Source organism: Lytechinus variegatus, chromosome 2 (genome assembly GCF_018143015.1).
Source record: "Lytechinus variegatus isolate NC3 chromosome 2, Lvar_3.0, whole genome shotgun sequence".
Classification (NCBI taxonomy): Eukaryota; Metazoa; Echinodermata; class Echinoidea; order Temnopleuroida; family Toxopneustidae; genus Lytechinus; species Lytechinus variegatus.
Genome location: NC_054741.1, coordinates 69,169,956 through 69,196,841, shown reverse-complemented (window position 1 = coordinate 69,196,841; position 26,886 = coordinate 69,169,956). Strand labels below are relative to the sequence as shown.

Here is a 26,886-nt window from a genome sequence, read left to right as displayed (position 1 = left end):
GCACATCATCAACTCCCATTATACATTAATCATAAATTTGGGATGGATAGCAAAAACTATGTACAAGGCTTTCGTGATGCACATCATCAACTCTCATCGTACAGAAATCATCAATTTAGAATGGATGGCAAAAAGTATGATAAAAAGGATTAAATTCTGTTGCACCTTTCTGGTCATTTGGTAATAAATGGTAAAAAATACCTACGTCTTTATCACACTCTGCATTAATCCAGGACTGTCTGTGCCTATCCAGACCATCATCTGAACAACGTTTAGCTGTAGAGCACCAGGAACAGTTGAAGGAGATCTTACTGTTGGCACAAGACTCACAATCCTTGTGTAGGTTACATGCTATATAAAAGCAAATAATAATTATCATTGTGAATTCATATTGTGCCATTTCCATATGGTTACACACAACTGCGCATTAAAATACATAGCAAGTAGAATGAGGACACATGACATTTAACAAGATAAAGAGATATCATGAAGTGATTGCTATAAAAAAGGAGAATCAGGATTGCCTATGAGGATTTCAATTGATTTCAAGATTCATGATTTTGAAATAATTTCAAGAATTTTTATCCTAAATGTGATATATATTAAACATAATCATCAAGAGCTCTACAATGTAGAAATTAATTTATCACATATAAAGTAAGAATATGACCTAAATTATCATAAATTAATTTAAGCATTTACATCATTACAGAGAGTTACAATGATTTACAATGATTTCATTGTTATGATGAATCTGGTTTTGTTGTAATTAGGAGATTAAGCTGGATTCACAAGCAGCTTAATCAGACAGGCATGTAGCCAATAGAGATGGGATATTGAAGGGGGGCTTTAGGGTACTTTACCCTAAATTCCTCATAGCTGATCAAATTCTTTTGGAAACCGTAATATCAGGAAAGTGATATTTCAGATTATGCACAAGTCATTTTACTGTGCCTTGAGTTTTACCGAACAATCATAGGAAGCAGTAGGTATACAAATATTGACTGCGCATGAGGATTACTGTGTAAATTATCATTCCCGAGGAGTGTTTCATACCTGCCCTTCTATCACCCGGAGGCTTTGGCCGAGGGGTGATAGAAGGGCGGGTATGAAAAGCACAAAGAGAGTGATGATTTTTCTATGTCATCCAAATACAGAGCAGTCCATATTTGTTTTATACACTTCATCGATAATAACACAACTCTATCCCCAATTGATTAAATTTCAGAACAACTAGTGTATTAATGTCAATTGATTTACTAAATTTCTTGTTGTAATCTAAACAAGCTGATTCCAGGGCTGCTCGAACTCTGCTTTGGCCAAGCCAGGACACCGGTTAATCCAGATGGCAAGCCAGCGCACCGTTGGCTGTGCATACATGACCGAGCAGCAGCAGCAGCGCAGCCAGTTAGCTCGAGCCAGCTAGATGCATGCGTAGAAACACAACTTGTGGTCCCGCCCCCTCAGGGGTTGCGAATACTATCAGAGGGTTTGATAGCATAAATGTTAAGTAAGTCAAACCCCTGAGATGATAGATGGAATAGTACTGCATCACATGATGCAGTTTTGACCAATCAGAATTAACATCTTAGCATGAGGTATATAATTTAACCCAATGACCTACAGCGAGCAATAATAATTGCTTTCATATTGTAAAGGAGGCCTACGGCTATGCCATACTACCATGTTTTTTAAATAAAACAGTAGGGATGCCAACTTCATAGAAAGCAGTGTGACTTTCCGATGTCAAAGAAGGTTTTAACCCCAAAAGACTTTCTTCCCCCCCCATGGAAGCCAATTATGTCAGATTACCACAATAGAATATGTCACCTACATAATTTTTCGTGAATGACAAGGATTGAAACTGACAACAAAGTCAAAATTACTTCAAGGGAAATATGATAAAAAAATAACAGTCACTGACTTAATTTACATAAATGAATCCATCAATCCAAATATAAAATTCAGGGTTTGATTCTATTTGAGAAAAAAAGTGGAATTCCAGTCAACTTTATAAATACTGAACCATTCTTTCATGTTCACTTCACTACACAGCATTTCCTGATTAGCTATGTTTTACTGTTGCAGAACAGGGCATTGCCTACTGGACATAATGTTGTATTTTATGAAGTTGAATTTGTGTTTCAACACCACTTGCACAATTCAGGAAAATAAAAGGTTTTACAATATACTACTTTCCAAGCTCACAGTCTAAAAACAAAGGAACTTACTCGGAAGTGGAGTAATTGTGACAGCTGTAGCATTGTTCACGTACGTTGTATCTAAGGCTACTCTATGGTATTCATAAATGGTCCTCTTCTTGATCCCTATAAAATGACAAAAGTTAAACACACATACATTTGGGACTTAAAGGTCAAGTCCACCTCAGAAAAATGTTGATTTGAATCAATAGAGAAAAATCAGACAAGCACAATGCTGAAAATTTCATCAAAATCGGATGTAAAATAAGAAAGTTATGACATTTCAAAGTTTCGCTTATTTTCAACAAAATAGTTATATGAACGAGCCAGTTACATCCATATGAGAGAGTCGATGATGTCACTCACTCACTATTTCTTTTGTTTTTTATTGTTTGAATTATACAATATTTCAATTTTTACGAATTTGACAATTAGGACCTCCTTGCCTGAAGCACAAAATGTTAAAATAATGGAATTCCACGTGTTTAGGGAGGAATGAAACTTCATTTTACATGACAATGACGAGAAAATCAAAATATTTCATATTTCATATAATCAAATACAAAAGAAATAGTGAGTGATGTCATCAACTCTCTCATTAGGATGTAACTGGCTCGTTCATATAACTATTTTGTTGAAAATAAGCGAAACTTTAAAATGCCATAACTTTCTTATTTTACATCCGATTTTGATGAAATTTTCAGTGTTGTGCTTGTTGAATTTTTCTCTTTTTATTCAAATCAAGTTTTTGTTGGGGTGGACTTGTCTTTTAATGGTTTGCTGCACGTAATGTGTGATTGGTATGAACCATCACATATCACAATACATTGTATCTCACCCCCCAAAAAAAAAAACATAAATGAATAAAATAAATAAATACACGAATAAATAAAAAAACAAAGAAATAATAATTGAACAAATGAAAAATTGCAATACATCTGTAAGATTATTGCAGCAGCATTTCAAGACTTTCTCTAGTCTCACACACCCTTTGAGATCAAGAGCTACTATAGCTTTTATCAGTGCGGATGCAGACCGACATTATACAATGAAAGTATCCGGCCCATGCATAAACATAATAGGGCCTCTTTTGTCCCAAGACAATTGGGCCGGAAAAATGCATTTAACTCGGATATCTTGGATCCGCACTTGGCTTAATATGGTTCTAATGTTACACATAATTTTATACATGCACATCAAGACATGGAATTCCTCCAGAATGTGATATTTTGAGCAAATCCATTAGCTAATTTCAATGAATAGATATGATTATTTTTGCCACTTCTTAACATGATATATCAATTGATGAGAAAGGTGTTGCAGATAATTTCAACTTTCAATAAAAAAAAATAGCAACTGAAAATCAAAGGAAATATAATTTGAGATTAATATTCAATGTAAATTTGTTGAGAATATGGAAAGTTATGTGAACAAAATCAAGCTTAAATTAGTATGATTATAAATAAGGAAAGTACATTGTTAAGGAAAAGTATTATTTATAAGATTCTGAAGATTATGTGGTTGATAGCCTGGTGGAATAGAGGCAAATCAGCCAAGCATAAGTGCATAACACCAAAAAATGTCATTAAAACAAGGATATGAATGTATAGAACAGTAAAGAAAGATGCAACATTCTGAAGTTTTTCACACTTCTAGGACAATGACCATAATAGAGGACACCAAAATAGTGGGAAGCATGTGTTAAATATCTCAAAACCTTGTGTTTGTAGAGTTGTGCCCTATTGCATATCAAGCACTAAACTGTAATTAATACAATCAACTTGATCAACTTGTATACTTGACATCCAATACTGGCAGAGTAGAGTAGGAGAGAAGATCTAGTTTCAGTCTCATACCAAATGCGATTGCAAAATACTAACATAATGCTTCTTAATTAGTAAGCACACGAGGATTGAGAGATCACTTCAGTTTTCCATATCATCATGTATTTTTCTAATACTATGGCTTGATATTAATTACGAATGATAATACCAACAACTGTGGTTGAATACAAATGCTGCTATACTTTGCAAGGAATTCAAAGATATCATAAGGATTTTGAGCTCAATAGTATTAAGATTATGGTGCTGTTATCATAATCTGGAATAATAAGTGTTAGAATTTTCTTGTGGTTTGTGTTTGTTTGCTGTTCTTGTTTATTATTGTTGTATTTACAGTGATTTCATTGGTTTCCTTTCCTTGAGTGACATGCTACTCTAAACTGCAGCTCCACCCCTGGTTACATAAATACCCCCAAATAGGAAAATGTTGACAATTTCTTTGACTTGAAAACATTTTGTTTTCCAAGGTTGACCATTTTGATAGATGGGGACATGCCTTTGAAAAAGTGAACCGACTAAAAAGAGCTTGTACTGGCTTGGAATGCAACTTACATTGGCTTAGCTTCTGATCGATGTAGAAGGCATCAGCAATACCAGTCTTCATAGGGTGGGCCTCATCTGAGATGTTAGCAATAGGGATGGGAATCTGTTTAACAACAAAAGATAGTATGTTAATACCATTTTTGAAAGATTTATCATTTCATTCGGAATAGACCAACGTTTAAAGAACAAAATAAAAGCAATAGGATAAGAAGAGTCAATTGTGGATGCCAGGAAAGGTCAATTATTAAAATAACTACATGTATAACCAGTAGGTCATCCTTTCCCATCCATGTACCTTTACATACATGTGCACAACATAAAAAGAATGATAAAACACTATTTGAATAGTTAAAAATCACGTGAGAGCTCGAATTAAACAAATTAAAAAATTGAAAAAGAAAAAGAAAAGAAACCGGCTCATTTTTCTTATTTGTGTACAAAATCAATGGAAGATGAAAATTATAAAATGGTGACATTTTCATTGAAATTGATCTGCTTAACTAATATAGGATTAATTTTGGTTGTTGAATGGCATGTAATGCTTTTAGATTAAACAGTTTACTGACCTTCTTGTATGCAAATGTGATTTCTCCATTGTCCCTTAGTGTACTTTGGAAAGAAAAGAGACCTGCTAGAGGGTTGTCTCCCAGCTGGATATTAGTCCATTCGGAAATGAACAAAGAACCTAGGAAAGAGAGCAATTACATCAGGGTTCACTTTCAGAGAAGCATGATAAAAATAATAATTCCAACAAAAATAAAAAAGCAATTTGTGATAATTATTTTTAAACAGGTATTACAAGATATTTTGTACAAGTGACCATATATTATCATAAGGTGATTACTTTCTTCTTCATTCTTTATCTTCACCTCCTGTTAATTCTTACAACCATTTATTCTTCTTTCTCTCCATTTCACCTTCTCAAAAATTCTCCCTTCTTTCCTTGGATTATGCTCCTGATTTCTTTCTTTCCATTATATTTTTTTTCAATCCATTCACTTTTCATCTTTCCATTCTCATTATTCTATCATTCTAGGGGATCCATGATATTTGCCCCATCGGCAGTTGCTCCTCTGTAAATTCCATGCATTAATGGAATAATCAACTTCAACCCTAGCGCTATACCCTATCCTTAACCTTAACCCTCAGTCTATTCTTTTTCCACATACTCACCATTTGAGAAGTACTTTATAGAGCAGTTAACTGAGGATGCAGGGTCAAAATTTGCCATGAGAGGGGCGATGTATTGTGTCGCTGCAAGGTATCGATGAACATAAGAACCCAAGTACATAAAACCTGCACAAAGATTGAAATTGAAAAGAAAAATAAAAGTACAAATATCCATGAGAGGGGCGATGTATTGTGTCGCTGCAAGGTATCGATGAACATAAGAACCCAAGTACATAAAACCTGCACAAAGATTGAAATTGAAAAGAAAAATAAAAGTACAAATATCCATGAGAGGGGCTATGTATTGTGTCGCTGCAAGGTATCGATGAACATAAGAACCCAAGTACTTAAAACCTACATAAAGATTGAAATTGAAAAGAAAAGAAAAGTAAATATATCCATGAGAGGGGCGATGTATTGTGTCGCTGCAAGGTATCGATGAACATAAGAACCCAAGTACATAAAACCTGCACAAAGATTGGAATTGAAAAGAAAAATAAAAGTACAAATATCCATGAGAGGGGCGATGTATTGTGTCGCTGCAAGGTATCGATGAACATAAGAACCCAAGTACATAAAACCTGCACAAAGATTGAAATTGAAAAGAAAAATAAAAGTACAAATATCCATGAGAGGGGCTATGTATTGTGTCGCTGCAAGGTATCGATGAACATAAGAACCCATGTACTTAAAACCTACATAAAGATTGAAATTGAAAAGAAAAATAAAAGTACAAATATCCATGAGAGGGGCTATGTATTGTGTCGCTGCAAGGTATCGATGAACATAAGAACCCAAGTACTTAAAACCTACATAAAGATTGAAATTGAAAAGAAAAATAAAAGTACAAATATCCATGAGAGGGGCGATGTATTGTGTTGCTGCAAGGTATCGATGAACATAAGAACCCAAGTACATAAAACCTGCACAAAGATTGAAATTGAAAAGGAAAATAAAAGTACAAATATCCATGAGAGGAGTTATGTATTGTGTCGCTGCAAGGTATCGATGAACATAAGAACCTAAGTACTTAAAACCTACATAAAGATTGAAATTGAAAAGAAAAATAAAAGTACAAATATCCATGAGAGGGGCGATGTATTGTGTCGCTGCAAGGTATCGATGAACATAAGAACCCAAGTACATAAAACCTGCACAAAGATTGGAATTGAAAAGAAAAGAAAAGTAAATATATCCATGAGAGGGGCGATGTATTGTGTTGCTGCAAGGTATCGATGAACATAAGAACCCAAGTACATAAAACCTGCACAAAGATTGAAATTGAAAAGGAAAATAAAAGTACAAATATCCATGAGAGGAGTTATGTATTGTGTCGCTGCAAGGTATCGATGAACACACAATCCTAGGTACATACAACCCACAAAGATTCAAGAAAGAGACAAATGAATGTACCAATATTCCTGGGCCCTGTCTTTATACTAAGACTTGTGACAGATTCAAACTCAAACTCGAATTGAAATTGATCTAACTTCTTTTCTCTCAACTATACAATTTGAGATCAATGCCAATTTTCATCTTTCACATTTCTTTGTAACATGAAATTGTGGTGGTACCATGAGACAACATTTATTCAGATATGGAAGACCCTTATGAAGCCAAGATAACTCAGGAAACTTTCATGGAATAAAGGCAGAAAGTATTTGTGGATGTACTTGATTATCCATACGTGCTGAAGACTACGATACTTGGACAAAAAAAATTAAAGTGATTACACTGCCAAAGAAGAAAAAGCTTCTGAGAGAATTCCAAACTCAATCTCATAAAGGCTATTAGTATTTCTATATTCTAAGAAAAAAAGAATGTTTTTGTTTCAGTAGACGTTCAGATATTCTGAGATGCCTTCTCAAACAAACATCTAAGTAAGGTTTATACAATATTTTATAAATTTATGTATATCACAGAATAAGTATGTATGGCTTACCTCCTGTTGTCAGGAATAACTCTGTCACGTTGTGTCCATAGTAAGGAAACTCAAACTCTAATGGCAGTTTCTGTATGTAGGATATGATTTACAAATCAAATAAATCATCAACAATATGATGTAATATATCATATCCAGGGTTAGAGTGTATGGAGTATTTGTGAAAAGTCTGCAAGCAGAGACTCAGACACAAACACAAAAGTATTTTTTTGCTTCAAATGCTTCATGTACAGAGAAGAGGTACCAAAAAGTCATTTTGCAGGTGGTATCTGAATTTTGAAGGAAAAATACAATTTCTATGAAGTTAACTTTCTGACCTGCAAAAATAAGTCACCTCAATGAAGAAAATGATCTAGGAATAACAAAATTCTATTTGTTTTAAAGGAGTGCTTGCATTAAAAAAAAATTGTTTATACTGGCTATTTGCTATAGCATCAAACATATTGGGAGAAAAAAAAATATGCATGGCTGATTATCAACAAACAGAATGGTGTTTGAACATTCAAACTGTTTGTTTTTGTGGTATAAAACAATCCTGTAGTGAAGTTGTCCGTTTCATAAAATTATGGAAATGCATGCATTAGTTCATGCAGATAATGCTTTCCTATTCCTCCATCATTGAATAAGGTGCCATATTCAAGAGCAGGAAACAAACTTTCTAGAATATGATTTTCTCTTTGAAATCCATATACTGTAACTCCCACCAAATGACTTTATCTCTTTCCAAATTCTTTTAATTCACTTTCCATTGTCTGTGAAGTATGTGTAAATGAAATGGACTCAAATTACACAAGGGTTGATTTTTACAATGAGGTATAATATAATTATAATAATGCTTAGTCATGATCAAACATCTATTCTCAGTTTTGTATTGTTTTTGTGGGATACACTGTATGTTTTACTTTTTATCTTATTTGTTTAATGAAGAAAAAGAGGATATGACAAGGATGTTTATGAAGTGGTACAGGAAATACAAAGCCGTATGAAAGCGAAAATAACCTTGATCATGAAAATAGAAATATGATCAAACTATGAATTGTATATATGTACGTTAAGGATGTACATGTAATCATACTAATGATGTTCTTGTTTACATCACATCATGATACCGTATGTCTCTTCCAAAGGAATTAGATATTATGACCCCAGTTTTAGCATGAAAACATTTAAAGGAATGAATCATACCAGGTTGTACAGGTATATGCAAGAAACATGTATTTTCTATGATGCAACATTGTTCGCACCAGCACATTGAAACAACATGTGTGGGAGTAGCCCCTGAGGATTAAATGAAACTTACCGCTGCTAATCTTGGGTTGGTCGATAAGTTTGGATGTTTCTTTGCTTTCAGCTGCGTCAGATCAACCCAGTAACGACTGCCCTCATTATTAACACCCGAGTGATACGTCACTCGGTAGTAATTGTGATTATCCTGTTGAAAGCGGAATGAGGGGTGCATGGTTAATTATGTGGTATAGGAGGGTGTACAGTGAATACACATTGCAATCTCATTTACAAAAGGTATTCAGGTTTAAGATAAACTTTATTTATGCTGGTGATATCAAATCACAGAAAAGGTGTTACTTGTTTACAACACACAAAAAATGAAGGATTAAAGAAAAACGACAACTTTTTAATAGTCAAATGAGACAGGTGGCTATACCCTGATTGTACATGTAAAACAATTTATATTGAGATTAGCTGTGAGCACTGCATGTACTGTTATATTGTATGCCTTTTGAAAGGGAAAATCCCATTGTACATGTAGAGATATACATGTACACTAACAGTCACAATTCTTTGACTCACCAGAGATTTAGTGGACCGAATCTATTGTTCTCCTGCTCCAACAGGTAACAGTAAGTGAAAGAATTGCGACTGGTACTGTAAGTGAATCTAAAGTTAATATTCTGGTCTTAACAGGGTTGGCCAGATTCACCTCACAATCGCAGCAATCACCCTTACCCCCTCTCTCCAGATACATACATAAAAATAGAGGAGATAACTGGGATTGATCATTATCATATCAAAAAACAAATTGTTCAATTTTTCCACAAACACAGATTCAGAGAAAAAACACACAAAGAAACATACTATACACATGTCAAAAGTAATATTGATATGCTTGAAGTACTAGTAGTATACAACAGTCTACAGAAATATCACCCACCCTTTTAACTGAAAAAATAGTGATGATTTGGCTTTTGAAAGAATGGACAAGTGTAGTAAAATCACTGATGAAATAAGGAATAAGTATTAATGAGCTTAGAATGGTCAAAATTCAGAGAGCCTGGGAGATAAACTACAACCTTCAGGTCACCACTATGTACATATAAAATTTATGTAGGCCTTCATGCATTAATTAAAATCACAAAAGTATATAGATGGGGTCAACCAGGCCAGATCTCTTTCCAAAGATAATTCAGTGCAATATCATGTTTCAACGTGGAATAGCTTGGGAATTGATCTCAGTCACAGCGATTGCTGTTGGATGCCAAGCTAGGCTATTTTTGTAACCTGATCATAATATCATGCGATGATTCCTTGAGCCAAGTTTAATCGCTGGTATTTTATATTTCCTGTTTTTGAAATAATGTTATTAAGTAAAATGAACTCTTATCCAAATTGTTTATCAACGTCCTTGTACTATCCATGTCATGACACAGAAATGCACTTAATGATCTATCATTTTAATAACATTATTTTTATAAAACATCTTGGCATCAATCTCATGTTTATTTTTGTGGATCTCTATTATTTGTTTTTGTTCCTGTTACTGCTGTAGTTATTTCTAATCCTGCTATTGTTCGAGTTCTTTTTCTTAATCTAATTTTTGTTCATATCTTTCATCTCTCTCTCTTGTCTACTGTCTCCACTCTCTTCACTTGTATTTTGTCTTATATATCTTCGAACCCCTTTCTCCTGTTTCTGTTATCTTGCATCCTCTCTATTGTACCTTGACTGCGGTAGTTTGTCTACTTTCTCCAGTTTCCACTTTTGTCTCTTATCTCCTTTATTTCTCTTTTCAAAACTCTCTTGTATCACATTTTTGTCTAAACATTTTTTTTTTTTATTATTATCTCTTCTCCCAGTTCTTATTCTGTTTTTGTTATTATTTTGTTCTTCTGCCTCTTGGTTTTTAGGGGGGGCATAAGTTCCTTTTCCATTCTTTGTATTGTTTTTTGTCTTGTTCTTTTCTCATGCTTGCATTTGTTCCATTACTTTTTAATCATCATTCTGCTTCGCCCATTACAATCCCCTATCACCTTCTCTAGAACAAAGAATCAAACAACAACACTTCCTGACATTAAAAAAATAAGTTTCCTTCAGATCACTATAACCGTGCCAATGGGTGTATGACACACACACACCCTTGAAGGTGAGTCAGAGGGTTTGCAGACGTAAAAGATCCAAATCAATTTATGACGTTAATGTGATAATTTGGTTTGATGTCTGACATGGGGACAGGAAGAGCCTAAAGAGGGGGAGGGAGGAAGGTGCGAGAGGCCATGTAATCTACATTGCCTACACTGTGTATATTGTGCATGTTACAGTACATCAACTACAGTACAAAAACATGTGATGTATATGAACAAGTTCAACCTTTTGTATTGAACTATCAAGAGCCAAAATGAACCGAATTGAACTATGATGTAATAAACACAGCATTGTGAATATGTTGTCATACCTGAAATCCTGAAAATATATGTAAAATTTACATAATTTACACAACCTACATGTATAGTATAAAGCAAAATTGAACCATAATGAAATGAAAACAGCCATAGGAAAATATTGACCTACGGGACAATCCTAAAAGCCTTAGTACTATTAAGCTCTTGGAGAATGAGATATGATGTTGCATGTGTATTAAATTACCAAAGAGGAAAGAGTGGGATTATGATAAACAAACTTCAGTCAAATTGATCAATAATCTAATTCATGCAGGCCTAGAGACATTTTCAGACCTTAAGTCATGTGAAATACCAAGGAGGAATTCTTAACAATACAAACTGACCAACCCTTGATCTCCATTTACATGTATCATTGCATGCACGTGACTCTACCTTATGCGAGGAATCCTTGCCCAAGAAAAATAGTTTAAGGATTTTGCATATATCATACCTAAGGAAAAAAGAGATTGACTGATAATAATCGTTCCCCTTTGCTTCAGCACACACACAAATCTTTTTTTTTTTTTTGCCCTAGGGTTTAAGGTTATATGAGAGCATTCGGTTCTGTACAAAGTGAAGATTATGATTTAAGTGCAGCTTTTAATTGGTGCAATCATCATGGAATCCTATAACGATAAATGAAAGTGGTTACGAGGAGTAAACACTAATCCTTGAGAAAATCTGTGAAACCAAGATTAACTCTCACCATACCATCCTAGATCTTAATCTCGCAGTTAAATAAATTCAATTTTGTAAAATCATGAAATCAATGCTGAAAAATAATCACACAGAAGATCGCCAACACAGATAAGCAAACATGTATGTGGGACAGTGTGTTATTATTGTGTGGAAAAAAAATATCCCAAATTTTGGTAAAATATCATACTTATTTTGCATTTCTAGGCAATTAAACAATATCTTCCTGAATCCTTTGGCACATAGTTTTTTTTATTCATACATACAGACACTTGGGTGGTCAGATTATTGGATTCTGAACGAACTCAATTGGAAATTTGGCATTTATCAGTGTCTTCAAACAAGTGTTCCTGATTGTGCACTTACCACTTTGGTGATATTTTCTGTGACTGGAGTATTGTCTACTGCTTGTCTGACACTCCGATGTACATGATTTTCTCTGAATTCAGGGTTGTATATCAAATCTTCTGCTTCTAAATATAGGTTATATTCTGCAGAAGGGAAGACAGGAGGAGGTCATTGGAAGTAGACAATATCAATGGAATATAAAAAAAGATGATATAGTACAAATATAATGATAAATCAAAAAGTGATATGAAAAAATGCATACAATTCATTATATCACCTGAATAATTCATAGAAAAGTACGTCCAGAAAATTATATTCAGAAAAGGAAAAGGTTTGAAACTGGTAAACAAAAATGAATAATTTAGTATTAAATTTGTCTTCACAATATGTTTTGTTCATTACACAGTGCAATTATGAGATTTTTCAAATACCGGTAATATTGCCACTCAAGTCATGACTGGTGTAAGACATCATTTACATGTATACTTTATTACCACTTATGACAAATAGGCAAAAAGGCAACCAGTAACATGTCATCAAATGTCAAAAATGAAAAATTTAGTATTAAATTTGTCTTCACCAACGTTTTGTTCATTACAGTGTAATTGTGAGATTTTTCATGTGCTATTGCCACTCAAGTCGTGATTGGTATAAAGCATCATTTATACTTTATTACCACTTACGACAGATTGGCAAAAAAGGCAACCAGTAACATGTCATCTAATATTTATTACAACTATCAAGTTTTATATTCCTCGTTCACAGCATTCTGTGCTGCATTATAATGTGCATTATACACATTTTTCAACACATACATTACAATGGAATAATGGCGCACAATGCATCATGCGACATTGAATGATGGCAACTTGCTTCAAATACTATTATTTTTAGCTCTAGGTCATAATGGGTTTTTTATCGGTAACTGCCCAAAATTTCTCTGCAAAAATCATTGGACTGCAATAAAAATAAATACCGAAAAATTCAGTTTTACCAATGACTATAGATATCAACTACTTTTAAGTGCTATATTTCCTTGTGTAAATCTATAAATCAAGACTTTCATATGATACAAAACCATTAATGAATCAAGAAGAGCTTTAGAAATAATACATGTAGTAGCGAGCAGGATTTCTGAATTTTCTTGCTTGAATTTACCGGCCCATATTACAATCCCAATTTGTGGGTGCTGCCATTTTGTTTAGTTTGCAACATACCCCACTGCAATTCTGCAGCGGGGTAATTTAAAGTCGCAGATAGACTGAACACTAACATGGCTGCACCCATATACATGATACAAAACATGAAATTCCAATTTTCAAATGTTAATGATTGATGAACAAATTTGTGAATCTTTTCACTTGACCATATACATGTATATTCAATGAAAAAGTAATTGAAGTAATTATGTTCTACTTTTCTACTTTTGCTCACCTGTTAATGAATGACACTCTTTGCACAATAAAACAATAAGGCATGCTAAAATCAGCATCCATGATGATGACGATGATGATGTGGTTGCCATGGTAACAGCTTACTTTACACACTGGTTTCTGACAAACCCTCACGCATCAACAAATATCTGCAGAGTAAAAAATATATAGGAAGGGGAAAAGTGAAACAAACAAGTGTAAATGTGAAAAAAATTTCGATTATCATGCAGTGCTCCAATCTTGCAATCATAAAGATGACACATTCATGGAGACTGCACTTGGGGACTAATAGAGAGTATACTGTAGGCCTAGATGTCCGACACTTCATACAATGTATACCAAGAAATTTGATGATAAGTCAACATGTAAATGTCAAATGTCCTACAGGCATTTATGTACTAGTAAATATACATGTAGTTAATTCATCTAACCTTCATACGAGGGACATTTAAATTTGAAAGATACTTCATTATCAAGAGGGGATCAAGGTAAAACATATTTTACTCCAGCTGACATTGTCTGTTTCATGTCCTCTATGAGGAAATGTGGCATGCCTTTACCAATTTTTGTTATCTGTTAATCTGGTAATCGTAATACATAAATGTAAATTTTTGTTTACGTATTACTAAATGAATGGGCATGATGGGCATAGAAATTACAGTCTGAATGTTGCTCATTACAAATTCTTTCTACGAGATAGAGAAGTGAACAACTGATTTTTGCACACAACAGTAAATGGTGTCCTAAAGTTATAGAATGTGTTGGTAATATTCCAAGGATTTAATTAACTCTTTGAACTACCTTCCAGCTGACTGATATCATCACTCAAAAGGTTATTTTAAGACCATTTCAGACAATCATTTTTTTTCATCATATACCTCATTAATGGAACTTGATTTAGGGTACATACATTTGTGTAATAAGGTAGCAAAATGAAACGACTGTGTATACATAAAAGCTCAATACACCTCACATTTCAGTGCTCGTTCTATTGGTAATGTACATTACATATATACAAGTACAATGTAGGTATATCTGAAGTTACATGTACCTGCAGAAATGCAAAACCATCAAATTGAAATGCTACAGGAAATGAACTTAAAATTCTAATTTGAATTGTGTCTTGGGAACAACATTGATAACATTACAATGACTGAAAACGCTACTTTTCCAAGGAAAGTTTGATTTCTTATTCACCTTCTATTTCTAATCATTTTTAGTATCATATAGACATACTTAAATCTGCAGTATTATGCAGAGTACATGTTTTCCTTAACACAAAACAATACATACATTTCTCATAAAACCCACATTTTGGAGCGAACTACCTTCAATTTCATGAATATTACCTCACCTGACCTATCTAATATGTATATGAAACATACTAATATAAAATCTTCACTTGCTAATTAATGCCATAAGCATTGGCTTGTATCCCATGACAGGTCCTTTTATTCAAATTTTTTTCCACATATTAAAGCAAACCTGTGAAAGGCTGGCATCTCAATTTTGAAATTTCTGACAGAAAGAAAAAGTGTAGTACTCACATGATTGGTGCGACTCCAGATAACAGTGATCCTGTTCCGCATAAAAAAGATGAAATGTTGCTCAGACTCAACTCCAGATTCTCTATATTATTGTGGATAGCTTGTAAACAGCCCTCTTGTGTTTGTTTTTATTAAGCTCTATCTGTTCAAAGGCAAACAAAAACAAATCCAATTCATTTAATGTTTTGTTGGATTGTGTAAAAACTATATTAAATCTACAAAAGCGGGAACTTCCATCTTGAAAACAAATTGTCACAATCATAAATGGTACTGAAGCAAACCACATGAAATGTACACATGTATTGTTCACAAATTCAAAATCAGATGAATATAAGATATCCAAAATCCTTTCTACATCAATGGAAAAGTACAATAAAAAGTGCAAACTTCATGATTTTATTGTCCAGTACCTAGCACCGCCCATTCTAATTACAGCATTCAGAAATTTCCTCTGCTCACTGTATATAAAATCCCTGGTATGTAGTCTATCATGTAACGGATGTGAATCTTCTGTCTCCGTTTATTATCACAGTACCAGCAAATGTGGCTAAATTTAATCAAAAGAAATAATCAAAAGAAACTGAAAAGCACTTGTACATTATTGCAGGTACATGCATCACACTACTCCCACCATATACACAGACTTATGTAACTATTCATGATTTTGTCTTATTTTACAGACTTATGTAACTATTCATGATTTTGTAATCCCTTAAATGACTTAAGTCACATTTGCTACATTAAATATTCCAATCAATTACCGGTATTTAAAGCCATAGATTACCTTTTACATGTATACTTTGAATTGGCAACACTTACAGTATTTTCTGTTGTTGCTTCATTTTCCATAACCAATATACATGTATTTAAAAATGAAATGTCTGTGAAATCATATACATGTATTCTTCTCTTTTTCTTTGTTTCTGTATGCATGTAGTCCATTACTGGCAAAATTGTCACTTACATGATTGATTTTATGATCAAAACTTCCTCCTTTTTGCTATTTCATTTCTTTCCTTGTGATTTTCTTTTGAAAATAAGCTTTCCTATAATTTTCCTTTAAAAAGAAATTGTCACTATGTCTGTATTTTGTTTAGTCTCATCCAAAATGATCTAATCCTGGCAAGTCTACTAACCATGATTCAGTCTAATTGCCATACTTAGCCTATTAACCCATTGTATTTTATTTCCAGTGATACTACTCATTTTGTCTAATATATACTTGGTCTATCACCACTTATTCTAAATGGCTAGATTATCTGTTTACGCCATGCAGGAGATGTCACAATAAGTGAACAGGTTGGTAATCAGCTACAACGTATCAGCTGATTTTTCCAAACTCTAACATCAAATCTTGATGTGTTATTTTACGAAGCTGTTCCTGAAAATAATATATTGACTAATTTTTAAATGCCTCTACCTCTTCAAATTTCTTTACTTTGCAGTGCTGCAAAGTATGACGAATATGACCATGAGTTTGATTAAATAGGATAGTGGTGTAGAATTTTCCTTATTCAAAGATTGTACTTGTTAAATTTGTTATAAAAATTAAAAACTTTAGATATTTTTGTTACCTTTCACACCTTATTTTCAAAATTGAAGGTGCTACTACTCTTTAAATAGCGAACAAATAGCAATATGAGTGGATTCTTTATCTTACACTCAACTTTGTGATCTCGTTCGGTTTAAAAGAGCAAAATTATTCTTATTGCGTATTTCTTGAGACCTTGCAAATGGGTGAACTTCAAAGCTCGATAGCAAAAAATCAAGTACACGAACCCATGTTAATTTTAGCATATTTGGAATATTCAGGTGCTATTTGTAACTCTGTACAAATTTTGGTGAAAATGACATGCTTAACTCTGGAACATCCTTAAAAGAAAGTGGCTCCCAGATACATGCATAAAGTACATACCAAATGTGGCTAGTTTGGTACAAAATATGAAATCAGAACACCACACTCTGGCTGTCCTTACATCATGCTACCACTCAGGAAAAGTGAGTCATTCAGTAAGTTAAAAATGATATTTTTCATGAACTCGATTATTTGAAGAATACTCTCCACATGTGACAACTAGATCACATTCATACTACAATAGTATAACTGTACCTGTATGTCTATGAATGTACTGTACTTCCACAACCATCTTACAAAATAAAAATATGTACAAACTTGGTCATATACTATTTTCTGCACTGCACACTTCCTCATATTTCCCAATCTTTGTCAAATGATGATCAGTTTGTCTTAAAAATTGATCTACAGAAAGTGGTGTTGGACCATTTCGTCCTCAGTCATCTGACCGTCGTATCACACATACGACAATGCAAACCCACTTCAGAGAAAACTTCAAAGTTTACTAATATTTTCACACTAAGACACTTAGTTCCCCAGCCTTACAACATATTCATTGCTAGAAAAATACATGGTTGGAAAGACCAAAACAATTGCTTGACATTGGTACCCATATTTTAACAGAAAACCAAGGATCGATCAGAGAAAATATCACAAAAGAGCTCTATGCTTGTAATTTCGGTTTGAGCGGTTTAGATTTCCCCTGTACAAAAACGCCATTAGGGATACAACAATCCTGACTGTGATTTCAATGCGCACGGTCAGTCAAAACGTATTGCTTTTCATGTGCAAAGTCAATGCAGTGTCAAAGGCCGCATACGACGATTTAGCTGACCACGCGCATTGAAATCATGATCAGTCAAAACATCGTATCACTCTGCTACAGTACACATTCCAATGGGTTTGCACATTTTATTAAAATTGTTTGTCATCGCCGTGAAAATCACCTCATATACATGTATCTCAAAAACTAAAATAAATTACTGCCTAGAAATTTAGTTATAGAATAGGACTTAAATTGTACTTTAATTTTCTGCATTTTTACCAAAATTGACTGATACGATGGTTCGGATGAATGCTGATGATTTGATTTTGTTTATGATGCCAAGTTATGACAAACCATTTTAAGGCAAGCCATTTTATCATAATTCAGTTTTTGATGTCAAGAATTGCCATTTATCACAAAACAAAATATCAATAAATACATACAGGAAAAGGTCCCTATGATAAAATGGCTTGCCATACGTACATGTACATGGCTTGCTGGCTAAATCATCCAGTTATGACAGCCGTTTACATGAATCAGCATAACCTAGCTCAATTTGAAATTGGTAATAAAAAGTTAAATTGGCTATTAGGTAGCAAAAATTATTTTAAAATGGTCAATAATATGCTCTTCTCACAAACAATTTAAACAAATCCTAGTTATGTATTCGAAGAACAAATGAGAGAGATCTTCACCATAGACACAAATTGCTATAATTTCAACAGAGGGTCAATTTCCCTTTTATGCAGAAATCCTGAAATTGTCTTCAGATTTCTTACCTTCATATTCATCATACACAATACAATAGGAAAGCCACATTTTAAAGATGCATTATATAGCACCTTTGTAGTGGATTCAAAGGCAATATGCCAGTGTCATACATCAACACAGGTCTGACCTTTTTAGTAAGGTGCCCGAGTGAAAATTAAATGCACCCATTCTGTCATCAAATAGACTTGATATTCACCTTTTTTCTTTTAGTAAAATCTCACATAATCTTAATGCATCTTTATATATCAGGGTTTATATTTGAGGCAAGGCTACTTTTCCATAAGGTAAAATTACATAATACAGTGCTCACAAAAGGTGGTTTCAGACCGCTTCGAAGTTCGTCAGTTCCAGGTATTCTCTGATCGGGAAATTTACCCCGATCAGAAAATACCAGGTATTTTGGTAATGTGAAAGCAAACTACGCGTAATTTCCCCGAAAGAAAATACCCGCTAAATAGTAGGTACTTGGCGAAATTACGAGAACTTTCGCAGGGATTTTTCCAAGGTCGCAGGTATTTTGGCGATGTGAAAGCAAATTACGGGAACTTTTAGCCCAGTGGGTCGTTGGGCGCGGAAGCCGCGGGTGGCTGCTGGGCTAGTGATTTTGAATCTCGCGCCTTGCCTGCTTATCAGACCATACTGTGCATGCTCGTAACTTCGAAAACTTATTCCGAAAGTTTATGTTTCAGGGCGGTGTGAATGCAGGAATAATGGGTATTTTTTAGCCTAAAAAAGTTCTTGTAATTTAACGGGGATTCTTGTGATCTAGGCGGTTTGAAACCACCTAATCAGAAAAATTTCAAAAGGGTTAAAAGGGCACAACAAATCTTCAAGGTCAATGAGAGGGGAATCAAGGTCAATTAACAGGGCAACTACAGCTATGGCCTTCAATGGCGTTTTAAGTCCTCTATTCAAAGCAACTTTGATAAGTTTCCAATATCAATTTTACTGCAAACACTGTGTACATAACCTTCATGCTGCACTGAAATGAGGCAAACCAAAATGTTAGTAAAGTTAATAATAGAACTAGGGGGATTTGTCATATCCTTCATGCAAATCATTAAAGGTCCAAGACCAGATTGTTAATTGACCAATATCCTTACAATCCTGAGTCAACAAAGCTTGGCTTCATAACTCTTGATGGATCAGATAGAGCAAAAAAAAAATCTACAACTTGGGCTTTTATGCTTCCCATTATAAGACTTTATTACATGTTCTTAATAGTTAAAAATAAAACATGTCCCTATGATATCATTTTCATTTAAAAGCTGATTGTAAACTAACAAAAAAAGTGTGAACTTATAATACAATTAAAGTTAATCCAAGAAGAATTTCTGGAGAAGCATAAATGCAACTTAACCTTAGGTTTAAGATTTCGATGTTGATTCCCCCAACAGGGTCTCAATTCATTGACCCCAAATGACCTTTGACCTTGGTCATGTGACCTGAAACTCAGGCAGGATGTTCAGTAATACTTGATTACCCTCATGTCAAATTTTCATGAACTAAAATATGATGTCATTTTTAAAAATAAACTTTCGGTTATGATTCCAATGTTGACGCCTCTGCAGTCTGAAAAAGGCGCCTACACCTAAAGTCTCGCTCTGCTATGCAGGCGAGACAAAAATTGTGCACCTCAATTTGACCTTTCCTTCTCAGTATTAAACAAAACATATACCTTTAAAAAAAAGAAGCACAAACAAGACTCTGTGAAAGTATGTTTATGGAAGTGTTTCAGAACACTCTGAAAATGCTTATTCTGCCTTTGCAAAGGAGCACTTCTATTACATTAAAGTAACTGTAGATTATCTTCAACGCATTTCTACATCCATTTAGCTGAAGCTATAGCTACATGTACAAGATTGTGGTATTCCTTTGGGAGGGCAAGGGATTTAAAATTCTGCATTATTTACAGCATGGCTTTACAGTGTGCCTGTTCTGAGCTCCCTACAAAATACACAGATCAAGAAAGGATTAAAGAGGATTATCTATGAATGACATGAATGAGATTTATCATTCAAACACATGGCTGTTATCACTTCTACGATTGTAACATTAAAATGAAAAACCTTAAAACTCTGCATTTTGTAATAGCTCCATGGTATGACACCATACAAATTGCTTGAATGTATGGCTCTGCAGAGAAATGTGCAGAATGAAGTTTATTATAACATTGGCAAATCCAGGTGGGTGTTTCATAAAGCTGTTCGTATGTTAAGAGCGACTTTAAGAACGACTGGTGATCCTTTCTTGCGGTAAATGGTATATTAATTGGCGATGGTTAAGCGCGTAAGAAAGGATCACCAGTCGTTCTTAAAGTCGCTCTTAACTTATGAACAGCTTTATGAAACAGCCCCCAGGTATTCCATGAATACTAGTAATAGTAATAGACAGTTCTTGTATAGCACATATCACATACTGGGGGTAATGAATAAAGTCTCTATGCGCTTCCAAAGGACTTAGATATATTACCCTGGCTGTAGCTCAAGCAGCATTCCAGCGGTCAGTGCATTTCAAGGAATAAATTCCTGCCAGGTACCCATTCTCTTCACCTGGTTGAGTGCAGCAAAATGTGAATAAATTTCTTGCTGAAGGAAACTACACCATGGCTGGGATTTGAACCCATGACTCTCTGTTTCAAAGTTTGCAGACTAATCTACTGGGCCACAATGCTCTTTTGTAGGGGGGTGCAAGCTGCTAAAGGGTCCTTGAAGCTATTGAACAAGATGAAATTGTTTTCTTTTTGCAACAGTGAAAGTGTAAGCCAGCGTGTCTTCCAGTGCAATGCAATTGAGCAATTGCAAAAAAAAGGCTCAATACAGGCATCTCTTAGCTCATTAGTCTGTTCAATCAGACCTTATGGCAGCTGGGTCTCTACATAATCTGCTGAGCTGTGCAAACCCCTCAACTGATTTACAGCTTCTGAAGGCACCCCCTACAATGGCTTGTGTACTGGAGACCCTCTCACTCAGGTGCTAGTCTTCGGTGAAGACCCACTTGTTGATCAAAGTTTCAATCATGGACTGTATCTGCAGACTAGTCTCCATATCAACCAACCCTCCTTGCCACTGATTTAAAAATCCCCAATGGCTTCCTCTAGTTTTGGAATCAGAGTCTGTTTTGAACCTCTACAGACCACTGTCTGTTGATGAGTCAGGACTACAGACTACAAAACATGTAAATGCAAAAAAAAGTATGTAGAAAGAGCATATCAACCAGATTTGATGAAAATTTCTGCATTGTATACACAGGCAGTTATACAAACTGTACCCCCCCCCAAAAAAAAAAAAGCAAAGAAAACAAAGGTACATACTACTACAACTAGGTGTAGACCAAAATAATCTTCATAGAATAGACCTGTATATTGAAGGTCAACAAGGAGTGCTGAAGGATGGGCTACAATCAGAACAGTAGAAAAGAAATGAATAGATAATCATCCCATTGTGGTGATTATCCCTACTCAACATCCCTCAATAGCTCTCTTTGCCATCTCTATGTGTGTTTTTTTCCTTTTTCAAATTTTTTTTAATTCTCTCAAACTTTTTCTGGAAGAGTATTATCTCTCTTAATTCTTTTTCTCAAAACTATTTTCTTGAGATGCTTTCCTCTATTAGATTTGTTAAAGTACAAAGTGTGACATTTATTATTAAAACACATGATTACTTCTGCTCTCAGAATGACTTGTGCATATATTTCTAAATAATTAAGTAAAACAAATGAATGGAAAAATAACTTATGTAAATCTATTAATGAATTATATGACCAATGCTTTACAATACAATACAATACATGTACCTCTATCAAGGCTCCACAGATCTGAAGCAAGACTTTTGTGCTCATAAATGATAGATAAATGTAAAGCTGTATGGTGCATTATTTTGTTAGATTCAAGAAATCTTAGACACCAATAAAATCTAACTTGAAAATGAACGATTCCCTGGAAATCAACACAACCAAATCTCTTGTACAACAGAATCAGCAAATCTACATCAAACAACTTGTGTGCAAATGATATCATAATCCCATGGTGTACATCATTGAAGCTATTTGATATTCATGTATCACTTGTATCTTTTCAGATACAAATCAAACATAAGTATAGATTATAAGATATGAATATCAAAATTGTTATCTTTCACTCCAAATGCAACATAAGTGTACGGAAATACAATACTCCAATGAGTGATGACTATGTCACCATCCTCATTAATACGTCTATGAGCTTTCACTGAAAAGCAACAAAAATGTTCACAGGAGCAGCTGCCAGGGTATTTGTATGTTTTATTTGGTCAATGATAAAAACAAAGAGAACAAATAAAAACTCAAATAATAATTACTGTGAAACTTGTAAAAACTACCATAAAATGCAGGGAGACAAGAAAAGTGGTCTTTATGAGAAGGTGGTCATGATCATGGACAGTCTTTTGTGGGGGGAGGGGTGTTCAAGGGTATTCCTTCTATACAGGTGATTGCTTTCATAAAGCAGGTTAGCTTTTGTATTGAATAAAAAAAAACGCTAAATACTGAACATACTATATGTAGGCCTATTGTAAGAATCCTACACATCACACAAAAAATGTGACAGATAAATTTAATAACGCACCATCCCATTTATAGGATTTCTTTTGTATTGCAAAGTAGAAAATAGAAATTATATTTCTATGAACAGTCCATGTGCCCTAACTAATTGGTAAATTTTAAAGCAAACTTACCAAATATAGAAGTAAGAATCAGCGATTTTCAGAACCTATATTCCTCCAAAATAATATTCCATCAGATACAGTCTACGAATATAGTTGCTCAGCACCTATATCCAAATGATTTGTACAATCCTCAATTAAGTGAAAGAGCCCCCTTTATGTCAACTGCTGCTGGCACTGATCATAATGACCAACTTCCTTCTTCTTATAAACTGTGTCTTTTCTCTTTAATACACAGTCAGGACAACACGCAAGTGAGCTACACAGGATTAACACAAGTTGGTTCCAAAGATTTCTGCAGCATGCGTGTTGAGTGTACTCCCTCACAATTGCAGACATTTCTCTGGGAATGAAGATGGGGCTCTAACTAAATTTGGATCACTGAAATATCATGTCCTTGGTAATTTCTAGATCCTTGTCTCTGAAAACTGCAAGTGCAGGAAACTTGAAATTCAGTCTACCCCTCAATCAAAAAAAGGTATTGAGATTTGACTGACATTGTTTAAATGTCACATTTACTTTAAAACTAATTATAGTGTATACATGTATGTGTACAAGTAACGGAAAACAAAATGTTTACCTAATAATGAAGGAAAATAAACTTTACCACATACTTGCCCACACATATTGTGATTTGATATTGATTTCAGATGAAATGTAAGTGAGAAGCGAAAAACATCAATGTATGACTGCAGTCTGCACCCCAATTATTACACTGTACATAATTACTTGCCCATTTTTTTCTGATTTGGAAGCAGCACATCCCCCCCCCCCTTCACATTCTGTGTACTTGTATGAAAACAGAATACATAAATGTAATACTCCCTTTTAAAAACGGTAAACATTTACATTTGATGAAAGTGAGTGAATCACATCAAAATAACTAGCAAACAAACTGAAGACCAACACTTTATACCCTATGAGTATGAGCAAAGTACAACACAGGCAATAGCATTTTTCTACCTACCTGGTAAATGTTAATTCTTATCCTACAAAATCCAATGCACATGGATACATGGTGGTAGTAATGCTTAAATGTTCACAATTTTCCATACATGTGCTTTTTACAGGAGCGGAAGGCTGTATTAAGATGTTCCAAGAATTACTCATCATGGAAGGTACTGGTACCCCTCCAAAGGAAGTCATAAAGAACTCCTTACCCCTATGACCTCTACAATTCTAATTCATATCCATTGCTGATTGGTCTACACTCACCTTGTCTACTTTTTGTTTGGTCACATGATCTCATCCTACATGGTCTTCCTACTTCACTTAAAACCAGACTGTATACTAACAAGTTGGTCTAATTGTCATCTCGCACATTTACCACTTTGTATTTAAATATTTCCAGTTAAACAGTACTCATATTGTCTCATATATATATATATCCACTTGGTCAAAAAAAAAAAACATTGAGAATTGGTTCCATGGAATTTGCTCTGGCGACAATTGCTCTGATGGAAAAATCTAAAAGTTAAGCCAAACCTAAAACCTAACCTCCAAAACTAAACAAGTGGAATGCCTCTGGCCGTCTCACCTGCATCACGCGATTCAACATAGCAGCATTGCTGACTTTGAAAACTACTATAACTCGCACAAGATGTTCAGTGACACTTGGTTACTCTTATTTCCACGTTTTATGAACTAGACCAATAGACTTACAGAGATAGGATGGTAATTCAACAAATACCCCCAATGTGGCCAAAATTCATTGACCTCACATGACCTTTGACCTTGATCATGTGACCTGAAACTTGCACAGGATATTCAATGATACTTGATTACTCTTATGTCCAAGTTTCAAAAGTCAGATCAATAAACTTGCAAAGTTATGATGGTAATTCAACAGATACCCCCATTATGGCCAAAGTTCATTGACCTTTGACCTTGTTCATGTGACCTAAAATGCGCACAGGATGTTCAGTGATACTTGATTACTCTTATGTCCAAGATTTATGAACTAGACCAACATACTTTCAAAATTATGGTAATTCAACAAATACCCCCAATTCAGCCTAAGTTCATTGACCCTAAATGGCCTTTGACCTTGATCATGTGACCTGAAACTTGCACAGGATGTTCAGTGATACTTGATTACTATTATGTCCAAGTTTCATGAATCAGATCTAAAAACTTTTAAAGTTTTGATTGTAATTCAACAGATACCCCCAAATCGGCCAAAGTTCATTTACCCTAAATGACCTTTGACCTTGGTCATGTGACATGAAACTCACGCAGGATGTTTGGTGATACATGATTGACCTTATGTCCAAGTTTAATGAACTAGGTCCATATATTTTCTAAGTTATGATGACATTTCAAAAACTTAACCTCAGGTTAAGATTTTGATGTTGATTCCCCCAACATGGTCTAAGTTCATTGACCCTAAATGACCTTTGACCTTGGTCATGTGACATGAAACTCTAATAGGACGTTCAGTAATACTTGATTAACCTTATGGCCAAGTTTTATGAACTAGGTCCATATACTTTCTAAGTTATGATGACATTTCAAAAACTTAACCTCAGGTTAAGATTTTGATGTTGATTCCCCCAACATGGTCTAAAGTTGATTGACCCTAAATGACCTTTGACCTTGGTCATGTGACATGAAACTCTAATAGGATATTCAGTAATACTTGATTAACCTTATGGCCAAGTTTTATGAACTAGGTCCATATACTTTCTAAGTTATGATGTCATTTCAAAAACTTAACCTCAGGTTAAGATTTGATGTTGACGCCGCCGCCGCCGTCGGAAAAGCGGCGCCTATAGTCTCACTCTGCTATGCAGGTGAGACAAAAAACCCTAATCCTCATCTTTACACTATTCTGAACCAAAAGCTTTATCACAACGCTAACTCTAACCCTATGCCCTTTGAGATATTTAGACAGGAGCAAATGTCTCAGCACCTCAGATTACAAAGTGGGTGTTGGACCAAGAATAGTGTCAATCAAATGGTAAGTATACCAAATGAGCTCAGCCTATGTGATATTTGATAATCTGAGAAGTAGACCACTGCTTGTAAACCAGTGAATATAAACCGATTCTATGACCTCTACAATTCTAATTTATATTGATTATGAGGAGTACTATGCAGATAGAGTATTCTAGTTGTTTCTTTGTTCAATTCTACCCAACCTTCCCTGGCCTTGAAAGGCAGAAGACTGTGCGCTTGACTCACTTCCATAAAAGCATTGTGTCATAGCCACAAAGGCTAAAATGACATCAATGTGAATCTATTTCAAGAAGTGACAAAAAGAACATACACATTTTTCTTCCTTGTACTGTAGAAACATACTTTTTGTGCACATCAAATCCATGTTTGAAAAATTAAGTTGCAAAATAAACTACATGTAATGACTGTGTACATGATCTGTATCTGCATTAAAATGTAAAG

The 26,886-nt window shown here is 34.5% G+C and overlaps 1 protein-coding gene across 6 annotated transcripts in view; it reads right to left on the bottom strand.

The window, feature by feature from the left end:
* The window catches only part of LOC121408805 (plexin domain-containing protein 2-like), a 40,550-nt gene that overhangs the window by 4,539 nt on the left and 9,125 nt on the right, over positions 1–26,886 (bottom strand). For 2 of the 6 annotated variants that reach the window (XM_041600452.1, XM_041600456.1), the window contains exons 2-12: positions 15,396–15,537; positions 13,850–13,997; positions 12,434–12,558; positions 8,998–9,129; positions 7,698–7,767; positions 6,170–6,906; positions 5,759–5,828; positions 5,152–5,270; positions 4,595–4,688; positions 2,232–2,327; positions 206–351 (exon numbers count right to left, since the gene is read on the bottom strand). In XM_041600452.1, the coding sequence (XP_041456386.1) occupies positions 206–351; positions 2,232–2,327; positions 4,595–4,688; positions 5,152–5,270; positions 5,759–5,828; positions 6,170–6,906; positions 7,698–7,767; positions 8,998–9,129; positions 12,434–12,558; positions 13,850–13,940 (1,680 nt within the window). In that variant the 5' untranslated portion in view covers positions 13,941–13,997; positions 15,396–15,537. Of the gene's footprint in view, positions 1–205; positions 352–2,231; positions 2,328–4,594; positions 4,689–5,151; positions 5,271–5,758; positions 5,882–6,169; positions 6,907–7,697; positions 7,768–8,997; positions 9,130–12,433; positions 12,559–13,849; positions 13,998–15,395; positions 15,538–15,805; positions 15,903–23,499; positions 23,801–24,454; positions 24,567–26,886 lie in introns of those variants that run through there. The other 4 variants (XM_041600454.1, XM_041600453.1, XM_041600455.1 and 1 more) reach the window with 4 other exon arrangements.